Here is a 15,059-nt window from a genome sequence, read left to right as displayed (position 1 = left end):
TCGCCCAAGCGGCAAGATTTCCTCCGACAATGCAAAACTATGAGTTAGTAGTAGAGGCTGCCCGGCACTACCAACCAGGTTCTAGATTGGTGCTCCTCGAAGACATGGTCCTCTCACTAACTTCACTACTGAAGCCATTGGCGATGCATTTGATATTCCCTTCCCAGGCAACCCTATAGCAACAACTATGGACAAGGCACAGACGGCGTATGATATGAATCCCGCCAGGTGCAAAACACTAATGAATGAAGAGTGGTACAAGGAGAGAAGACCTCCAAGCGTCAGGATTGGGAAAAAGACCCCTAGAAGCGACTATCACAACGAGCATGGGGACATAGTCACATTGCTCAGCAGGATTATGGGACTTCCCCAATCCAGTTACTTTGAAGAATGGATGTTTTACTTCACAGAGCAGGTCTTCGCTGGGAAGTCCAAGTTTGACTGGGCCCAGATCATAAGCGACAACATCCATACTCAGCTGATCGAAATTGAGACAAAGAAGTACTTATGACCTCCTATTTGGTCTACATGTTCGCCAGAAACCAGCCACTACCAGGTTTGATCATGAAGGGTGAAATTGGGAATGGACTTGATCAAGTAAAAGTATACGATTGTTACCCACAGCTACACTATCAGGATATAGCTCAAAGAGAAAAGAACAGCCCGACCTATGCAGTTGGGCGATATGAGTGCGTCAATGACGCCTTCACAATGCGCCTAGCCAAGCTAATGCACGGAGGATTATACGTAAGGCTCTCACAGCAAGCTACTATCCTAGTATAGAGATATGGTGCCTGGTTCATCCAGTTCCCAAGGTTCTCCTACATCCGGATAGCTGGCTTTGATGGTGCCCCTCTCCGACTTCCACAGTACCCAACCGACAAGATAGTTCTTATGGAGGTCGCAAGGCAATCACGTCCAACAAGCAGCATACTCAGGGACAGGAAGCAGGTTGGATTCGCATTCCCCATGATTATAGGCAACCAGGATGTCCATCTAAAGAACCCATCCCAAGCGGAGGAATCCTTTGTAGAGCTAGCCTCCTATGGCCTACAGGAGCATTTTCCAAGGAAATGCTTCGATCACGACAATTTGGCAAAGAGAGCCTATGGCAGACGATACAGAGCAAGGGAATCAGTTGAAGATTATTGTAAAAACTGCTCTGATGACTATGAGGTCCGAAGGCGCGAGTATTCAAGGCTAAGTGTGCAGCAAATGCGACTCTTCGAATACCACCAGGTCCCAGATCAACTCACAGATTCAGGGAATTGTCTGCAAGTCCAGGAATTTGAGGCAGTAAGGCATCTTTTGCCAAGCATTGATTGGTCGCAAGACCCGATCACTGATTTTGAGGCAGTTATGGCAGCCCTAGGAAGATATACTGACCAATGGTTGTATCAACAGATTGAGCGACTAATTCATGAAGGAGTCCAGTTCACTTACCACTTAATGGGTAGCCTTGATTCTCGGTCCTCCAAAGATGAGGGAACTTCCAGTGCACCTAAGGAAGAGATTGAAAAGCCTGAGAAGAGGAAGAAGGCTAAGACCAGCAGAGGGACTTGGACATCCAAAAGAACAAGAAGGGAAAAGATCCCTATTAGGAGACCAGAGGTCACTTCATCATCAAAGGACCCTAGTTCGTCCAATGATGTAGTAGAATTAGATTATATACTTGCTCCGCCTTCCCAAAGTGATATTGACGCATTCGGAGCTGACGATCCATCTGCACCCGACATGCTGGAACCCGAGTTAAGAGTTGTTGAATCAGCCGAACCGGATAACCAAATAGAGGAAGGAGAGATTCCATCCACTCAGGGGATAGAAGTACATGAACCCACCCAACAGAGCCGCCATGAATTGCTGCTCCATAATACTACCAAAGATGACTCCACTGTTGAAGGAGAGCAAAAGACAAATGATACCCACGGGCCCGAAAAGACTGAAGAGAAACCATCACACGAAGGCACCAGACAATTGTTCAGTGAAGTGGGAGAAAACTCGACAATGAGCAAGGAACTTGACACCTCCTCTACTCCTCCTGTGACGGAACAACTGCAAATTTGTGATGAGACGACTGAGAACATCAAAGAATAGAGTGCAAATTTAACCACAGCATCAGCCCAGACTGTCCCTCAAGAATGGTTAATTGCTCAAGCTTAGCGCAAGGCCGCCACCAAGCCACCCATCGATTTGGAGGACATCTTCTCACACATAGACCAAGCTAAAGCCAAGGGGAAGAAAAAGCCAAAGGCATATTCTAGAATAACCAAGGATGAACAAAGGAACCGTACTCTTCACATTGCCACCCCACCTGTAGACAAGCCAGCAGATCAGATTACACTGGCAGATTATAGCATCACGACTGTCCCCATCGAACAAGCCACTAAGGAACAGGAAAAGGAGGAATTCAGGGATTTAGTACAAAACATACTCGGACAACTTGAAGAAATAATAGCTGAAAAGAACATGTATCAAGCTCGTGCTGAGCAGGCCGAGGGGTACATTGATCAACTCCTGAGACCTTTATACAATGCTTCTGAATCCCACATTCCCCCGACAACATTGGCACAAAGAACCACGACAGAATTTGAAGGAGTACAGGATACTGCAAGGGCTGTCAGGGAATGGATACAAGGCACCAAAGGGAGGGGAGAACGAATCCTTGAAGAAGTAAAAGAAATGGCCCACCATCGAGAGAGCACCCTGGTCAAGCTATTAGAGGTAAAAAGGGAATCCCTCAGAATGCATGAAGTGGCTGCCAAAACTCTTCCCCTCGTAAGAGCTCTCTTTTGGACCCAGGCACAGATCCCCACACTCTCCGACATCCTGCACCCCCACGATATCGGCGTTTTCAAAGAGTGGTACTGGACTATCACCATGAAGAGAAATCATTGATAAAGAACACGATGCATGCGAGGCAATTCTGAAAGGCATGCAAGAACTCGGCAAGAGGATCCTCCGATAAATGGTCTCGAGATGGCAAAATGACCTGTCCGATGATGTGATACAGCCGAACTAGGAGGAAAGATTGGGGACGGATAGGATCACCTATTCCGCTCGGGACCTGAGTTTTGCTAGTCAATTCCATTCAGACATGTTGTGCTTTGAGCGTAATCGTTCCAGCTGGAAAGATGGTTTGAAGCACGTAGACCAATACCTTGAAGGCATGCAGTATAAAATTCGTCATCCTCCTATGCCTCCATTCAGTTTGCTATTCGAATTGTGCCTCAGGTTCCAAGAATATATTCGTGAGGAACGTGCAGCAGGTCGGGACCTTTGGCAAGAATATTTGCATGGTGAGGATGAATTCCTGGAAAAGGGATGTGAAGCTGGAAAAGAGAAAGTGCTTTTCTAAAGTGCTTTTTTCTTTTAAATTTTCAAAAAGTGCACTTTTTGGCCAAAGGGTCATATTCAACTTCCAAGTCAACTGTAAATGTAAACTCCTTGTGTGTGCACCTTTTTTATTTATTTTGGATAAGCTTTAATTACCTTTTTGGTAGTTATTGCTCCCTTTGGGGTAGTTGCTGATATTTACCCTCCATTTATGGGTATGGGTACTCTTTTATGGATGAATCTGGGCCACTCGCTTAGATTAGATCTTGGCCATTCATCCATTTTTGAAGCCTATTTGAGGGGATTGGTTTTCCCTTATTTTTGAAGAAGTTCATGGATTGTTGCTGAAGCTCTGGCGAAATTTATAGGATTTAATGCAAAGTTAAGATTGTTTCAAGTTTCCCTGTGAGTGCATGGTCTCCTTCTTCATTAATTTAGAATCAGTTATGTTTCTTTCATTTCTCTATAGCATTTTCTAGATAAACATCTGATAGAATCCTCGCTGTTCATACCATTAGGGAATGGCTGATTGTCTCTCCTTTTGCATGGTTAATCTGAACCTTTCATATGCTCAGTTCGGTTATTGAATGCTCACTGAATGAATGTTAAAGTTCTGATGTTGTATTTGATAGCATGAAAACTCAATTTTCCCTTGAAGATCGCACTAGATTGATGCAAGTATTGTGCTTAAATGGCTGGTAATGCTTAGTCTAGTTATTTGGAGGTGTCTGTCTGTTTTCTAAATATGCTATCCTAGTTAAATAATTGACTTTCTGTACCTCTCTCTCCCTATCCCTCTTTTTTCCTTTTTTTTATCAAGAAGAATCCCCAATCCTGCTGAAACAATATCATGCAACTGAAATCAATCGATAAACGAGACTATTAAAGTTTTAGGGAACTCATCCAGCAACTGCCTATTTTACCGTAAGTCCCCTTGTGTTTCTAGCAAAAACACATCAAACCACTGAGTAATCCCGCAGTCAAGACCTGACAATCGAAACCTTGAGGTCGTCCCCTTTGATCAAACGAAAAACAGCATTAGGGATTTCCTTATCTCAAGAGAGGATAGGATACTCAGTGAGTACATTCTATTCTACGTTGGTCGGATGGAGTTGTAGCAATGCAATTTTACACACGTCAACACATTCATATCTCTCATTTGATTCCAACATTGCAAAAAGACATTTTAGATTTGTGGGGGCATGACGTTGGTCCTCTGTTCATTCCATAACAGGTTTTTTTTGGGGGGGGAGAGGCGGCGGTGGTTTGACATTGTTTTAAACCTGATTCCTTCACTACTTACCACAACACAACAGGATCGCCATGCTCCCTATCGCACCTTAGTGATGGTATGATGTATTTTGATCTAACCTCTCTCTCATTCAGCAAAGCAAGCAACACGAAGGGGTTCCCTGTCAGAGACGGTGTGTGTGTGTGCAACACAACACGTATTGTGTGGAATAAGGAACTGCATCATAAAGTGAAATTCGCATGTGTCAAATTTTGGTACTACAATAGTATTCCCCTTAATCTTACTTTAAGTTGTTATCGCATGCAACTAGAAACTGCGTTGACCATGGCAGGTAAAGAGTTCAAAGCCCTTAGCAATCATAAATTGAGTGGCATATTATTGGAGGATGAGGTTCAAAACACATAGAAGCTAGTAGAGGAACAAAAATAGATTTGGAAAAAAAAAAGCTATAGCATTTTATTTGATGAGAGGGAAGATGCCAAGAATAGGACAGTCATTTACTTTTTAGTGGCTTCAAAAGAACAATTGATCTTTTTGAAGTCGCTTGATGCTCCCAGTGAAGTGAAAACTATTGAGACCTTGTATAGCTTGTTGGAAGAAGTACTGATGGAGGTGAGAGTGAATAACATTATCCAGTTAATGACAAACAATACAACTGCATATATGGCAGTTGGTAGACTACTAAAGGCAGACACCCTACATTGTTTTGGAGCCCTTGTGTCAACCATTGCCTTGACCTTTTCCTTGAGGACATAGGGAAATTAAGTTAGGTAAAGAATGCAGTGGATGATACAAGAAATATTACCAAATATATCTACAATCACACATAGCTCTTAAATCTCATGAGAGAGGACAATAAGGGCAAGGAGCTCATGCGTACAAGAGTCACATTGTTTGCAACTAATTTGCTCCCTTGTAGAGTATAGTAACCGCATAGCCCAACCTTAAACACATGTTTGTTACCAAAAGGTGGTTGGAGAGTCCTTACTGCAGGAAAGTTGAAGCAAAGACGATCATGAAGACTTTTTTTATTATAATCTTGTCAAGTAGGAGATCCTCAAGGTAAAATTTTAATCAAAATTAAAAAAATTTAAAAATATTTTGTAATGTACAAATTGTTTTTGTTAAATTTTGATATTTCAATTAGCTGGTTTTAATTTTTTTTAAGTCCAAATTTACTTTATTTTTTACTTCCTTTTCATTCACTCTCTTTTTTAGGTGTCAGAACCGTTGGTTAAGGTTTTGCGGTTGGTTAAGATTTTGCGGTTGGTAAATAGGGATAAAAACTCTCTAGGGTGTCTATATGAGGCCATAGATAGGACCAAAGAAACAATTTATCATTTATTTGGATCGAATAGAACCAAATTGGCAAATATAAACCCATATGGCACATTATTGATAGAAGTGAAATGAACAACTCCAACATATTCATGATGCTGCCTACTATTTGAACCAAGTTTTTATTTTCTCCTTCATTAAGAGCAAATGTTTGGCCTCAAGACATGTATTGAGAGGTTGGTCGTCAATGACAACATTCAATACCTAATACACAATAAGCTAAAGCCTTATATGAGGGCAGCATGGACATGAGGGCAACATGGACATTATTTTAATTTACAATTTGTTTTGACTTTTAAGTTGGCTAAATTCTTAAAAAGTTATAAATGCTGTCCTTGTAGATTTCCAGAGGGAAGATTTTGGTGACACAACTACTAATCTTCAAAAGCTTGGCATCTACATTATATCACAGCCCTGTAGCACTTCAAGTTGTGAGTGCACCTAAAATTTTATGAAGTTGTTCACTCAAAAAAATGTAACAAGTTGACTCAAAAGTGCTTGAAGCTTGGCATCTACATTATATCACAGCCCTGTAGCACTTCAAGTTGTGAGTGCACCTAAAATTTTATGAAGTTGTTCACTCAAAAAAATGTAACAAGTTGACTCAAAAGTGCTTGAATGACCTTGACTTTGTGTGGTACAATCTTTGAATATATGAAAATATGGTTACAAGGGCATGATACAAATCATGTACTTGACCTTGATGACATTGATCCATATTCAAATTGGATTGATAAGGATGTAGATCCAATATTTACTACTTATGAAATCATTGATTTGAAGAGGGATGAAACTAAATGGCAAGCAAATGTGGCAACATATGAGGATTCAGAGGGTGAGTTTGGTGAACCATCTGAGGCAGGTTTACTGCATACACATCTTGGTCAAGGTCCTATGCCTAAGGCTCCTATTGAGGATACAACAGCTACACAATCTACTTCCAAAACACCCACACAATGGCAGCAGACTTTACTGAGGTTTAGTCATAGAAACAATTTATTATTTGTAACTTTTGTTGATATTGAGACTTAAAGTTTATACATATTGAAACTTTGAACTTGTTTTTTGGTCTATAAAAAAAGTATTAAACTCTAATTTTGATCTATTTATGAAGGAAAACATTATATGGCCCATAAATTCAATAACATGCATGCTTCTAAAGTGTATTTTTTTAAATTAATGTATTTTTTGATGTTCTATAAGTTTCTCAAGCTTATGCCATCTCTCGAGTTTAAAAAAATTTGGGTCAACCAAGTAATTTCTGAGTCCAAGTTTTTAAACTATGCATCAGATCATGAGACAGCGAAAAATAGTTTTAAAATAGTCAATTTACACTGCCTATTGCTGTGATTAGTCTGAGAAAAATTAAATAAGCACATAGCAAGCCGGATATATCTGGCTAAGCATATTCAAGAAAACATTGCATACAACTCTGTGAAGCTAAGGCCCTCATGGAGATATACTTTTAAATAGTTTGGTAGTATATAAATACACCCTGAAAAGCCCAGTACAAAGTAAGCATGAGATTTTTCAGATGGGAACAGTTAACTAAACATAGAACTCACCTTATGTAAGGAGCTAAATAAACAATTGCATAGATCAAATACTGCCGTCTTCCTGTGTCAAGCCAAGCAAATACCCAACTCTGTATAGAAAAAATAGAGGACAAATCACATTGAGAAATGAGTTCTGTGGTTTTATATTATTGCTTACTATTAATAAATATACAAATTCAATAATGCTTTCGCAAGAAAATTCCCTACAGTCTGTTACTTCACACTATGATACTTAATCATTCATATGGAATTGTGTAAAGCCTACAGAACATGTTTAAAACCAGGACAGTCATAGTCTAAAGTAACACTCACACATACATGCATTATTCAAAGAAAAGAAAAAGTGCTTTTACACAGTTACCAGCCAGTTGAAGTAGGGAATAAAGCTTATGATCCCCATTGCGGCATATCTCACATCGTCCATACTTTCTCCATCTTGATCATTGGATTTATCCCGAGGAGGGAAAATAATAGAATTGAGAACACATGTTCCTATAGCTATGGCAAAGGGTGCATCCTCTGCTAGTCCTGCTTTGCAATGAACTGTTTTAAAACTGGCTTGCTCCTAATTTATTCAACAATAAATAAATTATGGATATTTCATGAAATAATACCAGAACTGCAAAGTTACGAACTATGATGTAAAAAATATAGGTATGGCATTTAGATTTGCTCCTACTTCAATCAATATAAATGAAAATTTGTAACATATATGAAACATACCATTACCATGAATACATGTTTTGATTCCCACCATCAATAATGGCCAAGTCAATTACAAAAAAAGGAATATTCATGCACGACCTATAATTGAAGATGATATTAAATGAAACAACACCAGAAGCAAAAATCGAAACTATTTGATGGAAAACACCTGCATTAAGTTATGGTTGAACAAATTACGGACATTACATACAATAATACTAATACATAAAACAAACTATGATGCAGAGATATCATTACCCACATTCAATTATAGTTGAATAAATTATAGGTATTACATGGAAGAATATCATTTAAGTAAACGCAAGCTATGATGAAAACATTACCACAGCCTACTTCCACTCACAGTTGTCATTAGCATACAATGACTTTCTTAAGCTGTTTGTGTCTGTTGGTCGTAAAATGGGCTTTGTACTACTTGTTAAGCTACGTTGGTTAACTATGTTAGTGTCGTCGAGGGTAGTTGTCTGTTGCACGACAGTTCCCCACGGGTGGTAACCGCAACCCTCGACCGTGTCTTTATATATGCTCTTGTACTTGTTGTTGGAGACACTGATGCAGACAATGATTATTGTACTAGACATTTTGGCATTAATGAAAGCATTGCTCTGAGTTTCAAGTTACTATTCTATCCTATGGCTATCATCTGAATGTTGATATGCAATATTAATAACACACCCCACAGGGTAAACATCTAGCGATGTTGCCATCTCAATCTGGGTAGCCACGGAGCGTGAATGGCCTACGGAGGATAATGGGCCAGCCCATTGGCAATAGCATCGAGGGGGATGATAGCCGACTGAGAGAACTTTACGAAGGGGAGAACGCATTGACAGGCGACTTCGTGACCCGGTTCTAGGCGGCTATAGAGACTTTCGTACAAGGGGAGGCTACACGGGAAGAGGTACCCGAGGGTGTAGTCTGGGACGCTCTCAACATCAATCCAGCGGCAAATAGGTTGTTGCACCAACTCCCGCGTCTCCTAGCCCAAGCAACCCTTGCCCACCAACATCGAAGGGAGGAAACCCAACGTGAGGAGCGACGCCAATAGGTCCTCCGAGAGTACGAAGAAAACAACTGTCGCTGGGAAGAGGAGCGCAATGGCAAGCGACGACGGGAAACTTGAACCTTGAGCCTCAGGGGCAGAATAAAGAACACTCCTACATTATGTACTGGAATTAATGCCCAACTTATTAAATAAGGATAGAAATAAGAAGCCACAAAGTGAGGAGTGGGAGGCCGCACAGAGAGCCCTGATTCTAGAACAAGTAGAATGTAGACAGAGGTTGAGGCAACTTGCCGAAGGACGACCTACCGAAGGGTTGCCCGAAGGAAACCAAGGAGGTGTCACGGAGGGTGCAGCAGCAGACGCTGAAGGAGATTTCTACGTGTCACCAGAACACCGTAGGGTGAGAAGCTATGAAGAAATTTTAGAGGAAACAAGGCTACGAAGAAATCTGGTCGAAGAGACCCGAAATCAGTTCAGAAATTTATCCCTTACACCGCGCACGGAGGACCACCGAAGGGAGCGAACAAACGACGAGGGTAAAAACGAAGGGGAGGGCAACCGTACGACCGTAGGTGCGGAGGAGGCACAGGGGTAGAATAAAGAACACTCCTACATTATGTACTGGAATTAATGCCCAACTTATTAAATAAGGATAGAAATAAGAAGGCACAAAGTGAGGAGTGGGAGGCCACACAGAGAGCCCTGATTCTAGAACAACAAGTAGAACGTAGACAGAGGTTGAGGCAACTTGCCGAAGGACAACCTGCCGAAGGGTTGCTCGAAGGGAACCAAGGAGGTGTCACGAAGGGTGCAGCAACAGAAGCTGAAGGAGATTTCTACGTGTCACCAGAACACCATAGGGTGAGAAGCTACAAAGAAATATTAGAGGAAACAAGGCTACGAAGAAATCTGGTCGAAGAGACCCGGGATCAGTTCAGGAATTTATCCCTTACACCGCGCACGGAGGACCATCGAAGGGAGCGAACAAACGACGAAGGTGAGAACGAAGGGGAGGGCAACCGTACGACCGTAGGTGCGGAGGAGGCACAGGCACACGGCAAGCAGGACCCCCTCTTGGGACCCATCACACCAAGCACGCGGGTACAAACCACCGTACCCCCAGTCACTCAAACAGCAAACACCACCGGCGCGGGTGGTGTTTTGACCTAATCACGCATCACCCCATCCCAGATAGGGACCCCCCTAGCTTTTAGGCCCTTTCGATCATTTGGTCTTGGTTTTTTGTGTGTGTTGGTGGCAGTCTCTTCAATCTCTCCGCGTTACAGGTGTTCGGGGGTTAATTAGTGTTAGTTTGCTTCTCCGTCGAGTGAGTTCTATGAAGTTTAGGCCATGTTTTGTCTTTTTTCTAGGGTTTTGCCTTTTGTCCTAGATTTTAGGGGTTCTTGTTAGGGTTTCGGGAAAACTAAGCATAGGACTGGAATCAAGACCCTTCAGGGGACCTCCCAGCAAAATTTGAGCCCAAACGGAGCAACTTTCTATTTTTAGAAAGTCCCTATTTTTTAGGGATTTTTTCGAGTCCCGGAATGTCGCCATTTTGCCAAAAATCAAACTTACTATTTTTAGTAATTTCTATTTTTAGTAAGTTTCTATTTATAGTAAGTCATTATTGCACCCCGTTCAGGGATCTAACACTGACACCTGGAAAGTTTCTTATTTTGGAAAGTTATTACTGGCAGGGTCAGTCAGCCAAGGCGACAAGGATCAGGCATCCACAGACATTTCTAATTCTGGAAAGTCAGACAGCAGACAAAGATAGCCAGAAATGGTTCAAGTGCTGGAAATCCATGCCTAAAATGGAAGGCCCAGGAAAACTTCAAGAGCATGGGAGGTCAAAATAATCCAAGTCTGGGATGCATTCACAAATGGAAAATTCCACTAGTCCACAGACATGTTAAAATTGCGCCCAAGTCTGGGCTAGGGCGCCAAAACCTAAAATGCATTCACAGAGGGAAAATTCCATGTGTCCATGGATATGTTAAAATTGCGCCCAAGTCTGGGCTAGGGCGCCAAAACCTAAAATGCATTCACAGAGGGAAAATTCCATGTGTCCATGGATATGTTAAAATTGCGCCCAAGTCTGGGTTGGGGCGCTGAATTGAGAAAGCCATTCACAAATGGAAAAATCCATGTGTCCATGGACATGTTGAAAATGCACCCAAGTCTAGGCTGGGGCACCAAAACCAAGAAGCCATTCACAGGTGGAAAATCCATGAATCCTTGGCGTGGTGAAAATTTCACCAAAGCTAAAAAATTGAAATTTTGCCTAAAGCACGGAATCCAAGGAGTCAAAGAGAAATAAAAAGTAGAATTCCCCTCGGGCAAATTTTCGATTATGCTATTTTTAGACGCTAAATCCCAACCAAAAGTGGAAAATTTTATAGATTCGGAATCGGGATGAAATTCTCCATCCAATGAACCTAACTCTTAAATTTTAGGAAGATCCCTAAAAAATAGGGATGTGGAGAAAAGCTATGAAAGTTCCTGCAACAGTGAGAGATGACAAGTTGGAGCAGAATAGAGCAAATCCTGAGAAAGATCCTTCAGAATTGGAAAGAATAAAATCAATGAGTTGGCAGGAGGAATCTTCCAAGTATGACGCATGACTGGGAGCATTTAAGGAAGATTCTAAATTCGAACTCACACGCATGGGAAACTGCCTTTGCATGTCATAGTAATTGAGGAAAGTATGACACGCCATAAATGCAATTACTAATTTGATGCCTCTTGAGAATTCTATATAAGTTGGGAAAGGCATTTCATTTTTCACGTGCAAAATTTAGGAAAGGAGTGAAGAAGTGAAGAATATTCATACTTAGTCTCTATTTTCATCATTTTGAAGTAATCCCAAGATGGCAGAACCTAGCAAGGCAGCTACTATCTCCAGGCAAGCGTTGATCAAAGCGGAGATGAAGGGTTTTCTTCCCCATTCTCGGTTGAATTCAAGGTGGGAAGAAATCAGCGATACCAACCTTGGCACATTCAACTGGGCTGCATTCAAGATAAGAATGTTCGGAACTGCAGGGCACAATCCATCCCCGACAACTGTCAAAATTGTGAGAAGTGGAATAGTTGCAGCAATAGGCTTTCCTCCCGCTATTCAATGCCCAGATCTGATCTTGGAATGTGCAGCACATTACAATCTGGAGCGGAAAACAATCTCAACGCCAGACGGCAAGTTACTGGCAACATTGACTCCAGAGTCAATTGGTGAAGCCTTCGGAATCCCTTCACATTATTCCATGACGTACAGGACCAGCAGCGGAGCTCAAGCAGTATATGAAGCAGGCCCCGCCAGATGTGCTGATTTGATCAACAAGCAGTGGTTGCTGAAGCCTAGAGTGCACGCCTCCAAGATGCCCAAAACTCTCACAATCCTCGAGTTCAAGCAGGAGTATGTGGACATGATAAAGATGCTGAGCAGAGTAATGGGATGCTCACACTCGGTGAACTTCGAGCCTTGGATGTTCTTCTACATAGGCGAGATCATGAATTCGAATACACTGATCGACTGGGCTAGATTGATCAACCACTACTTGCATGAACAATTGAAGAACCTGAAAGAGAAAAGGTCTCAGTCCTTTTTCATGAGTTCCTACCTGTTCTATATGCTGGCACGAAGGGGAGGATTCGATGGGCTGCCAGCAAAAGGAATCATGGGCTGCGGACCAGCTCAGCTGAAGGTGCATGAATGTTATCCTCAGCTGCATCTCCACAATATGAATTCTTACAGGTTGACGAATGACATCTTCACTATGTACCTCACACGACTTATGAAAAATAAGTTACACATGAGGTTGTCTCCACAAGCAAGTGCCTTGGTCCAGAAGTATGGCGCCACGTTCCTGCAGTTCCCCAAGTTCACCTACATCAGGACGCAGGGTTTCTCCTTCCAGTCTTAAAAATTGCCCAGATATCCATCCGACAAGCTTATATTGCTCGAGCTAATGAGGCAATTAACTGCCTATGATCAACTGCAGAAGAAGAAGAAGAAGCAATCTATCGAATTTCCAATTGTCTTGGGGATTTCATGGAGATATGCCTAGGTTTGGAGGCCACTGAAAGTGCAGCAGGCGAATTGGCGTTCTATCGCCTACCATTTTACACATCCAGGGCCCAATATGATCCTTACAGCCAAATTAGGAAGGTTGTCGGTGTCAAATTCATACACAGATTTCACTTGGAGGATTACTGGGCAAGTGTCGAGGATGACCTTGAGGTCTGGAGAAGAATGCACTCCAGACTGCCCCTCGACACCATCAGAATAAGTGAGATTCATCAGGTACCAGAACAAGTGAAGGAAGATTCAGATTTGATGCAACCTGAATTCGAGAGGATAAAGGATCAACCTATCCGGTTGCCAGATTGGTCAGAGCCTGAGGTAGATGATTTAAATATCTTAGCTAGACCAGTGCTGAAATTCACTAAGCACTGGATTGACAGGCAGACAAGAAGGTTGGTGGAAAACACCGTCCATCTAACATACCAGCTGATGGGAAATCTGGAATCCCACAGTGAGGCAACTGAAGGCTCTTCACAAGGTCAGGCAAGAAGAGAATCTCGGATGGACAAAGGAAAAAATGCCCCAAAGAGGCCAAGGGCAACAAAGATGAGGGATATCCAGCAGGAAATCCCGCTCAAGGTTCAACAGGAAGCCCAGCAAGAGGAACCTCCACAAAAGAGAACAAGGACAGGAGGAGAGCATTCACCAGTTAGCTCTTCAAGCGTACGAGAGGTGGAGATGTTCCCACATCCCGCAGGCCCACTTCCAGGGAACATACCAGCACCTGATATACTCAGCATCAATGCTTCACAGGGTCATCACCAGCCAAGAAGTCAAAGGCAAGAAAGTTCCTCGCACCAGGAAGAAGTTCGCCAAAATAGTTTCGTGGAGACTATCCTTGGTGAAATGGAAAAGGAATCTCAAGAATGGGAGCATGCACAAGATTACAGCCATTCCATCCCCGCGCCAGATTGGTTGGTAGGCAGATTGGGGAATGAAGCAGGAGGAGGGACCAATCCTGCTCAAGAATTAGAAGAATTATTGAAGAGGATGGATCTACCATCGGAAAGAAAGCCCCCCCGGATGTTTTCCAAAGTAGTCAGGGAAGAATCTGGAGCCCGGACCTTGCACATTGCCGAGCCTGCAGTGGATAAGGATAGGAGTGAGATTAGACATGAGGATTAAGTCATCAGATAGGTTGATCTTGGCCATGCTTCCACCGATCAAGTAATGGGAGATTTTGAAGATTCCTCCTTAGCCATGAAGGAGAAATCGCTGAAGTCAAAGGCAAAATGTAAGCGGCTGAGGGAGGAAAACAGATTTCTATGCGAATACGTCAGGAATTTCAAAAAACCCCTTAGGGAAGCAAGTCCTTCATCCACTCCTCCTCCCTTCCTTCCCAAGGAAGTAGTTGATGATGCAGAACTCATTAGAGCAATGGCACAAAATTCTCAAGAATGGGTAGAAGATGTTTATGCTGAGGCAGGAAAATTTGTAGAGGATCTAGCTCAGCCCCATTCGACGTTCGTGGCCCTCCTAAGCAGGTTGGAAACGGTGGAAGGACTATGGGAAGATGTCGATGTCTACCAAGACTTAACCATTTCCCAACTCAGGGCTCTGACGAAGACTCCAAGGCAAACATTGGTGGGCAGGAAAGTGATCCAAGAAAATGAGGCCTATGACTTTCCCCGATGGTTCTTCGCCATCTATTCAGGAAAGAACACCCTTGATAAATTCAGCATTGATTCTGTCACCTTGAAGGAGTCTATCAGAGGGATACAGGAAGAAATCCTTAGTGCCATGGAAGCTTTGTTTTCAAGGAAACTC

At 42.5% G+C, this 15,059-nt stretch overlaps 1 protein-coding gene across 7 annotated transcripts in view; it reads right to left on the bottom strand.

Moving 5' to 3' along the window:
- LOC131077962 (uncharacterized) overlaps positions 1 to 15,059 on the bottom strand; it is a 160,327-nt gene that overhangs the window by 92,562 nt on the left and 52,706 nt on the right. For 5 of the 7 annotated variants that reach the window (XM_058015565.2, XM_058015567.2, XM_058015566.2 and 2 more), the window contains exons 2-3: positions 7,841 to 8,044; positions 7,489 to 7,568 (exon numbers count right to left, since the gene is read on the bottom strand). In XM_058015565.2, coding sequence (XP_057871548.1) covers positions 7,489 to 7,568; positions 7,841 to 8,044 — 284 coding nt within the window. The remainder of the gene's footprint in view (positions 1 to 7,488; positions 7,569 to 7,840; positions 8,045 to 15,059) is intronic. The other 2 variants (XM_058015568.1, XM_058015569.2) reach the window with 1 other exon arrangement.

The sequence above is a fragment of the Cryptomeria japonica genome, chromosome 5 (assembly GCF_030272615.1).
Source record: "Cryptomeria japonica chromosome 5, Sugi_1.0, whole genome shotgun sequence".
NCBI lineage: Eukaryota > Viridiplantae > Streptophyta > Pinopsida > Cupressales > Cupressaceae > Cryptomeria > Cryptomeria japonica.
The sequence above is the reverse complement of the archived record's forward strand: the minus strand, read 5'-3'. Positions and strand labels throughout refer to the sequence as shown.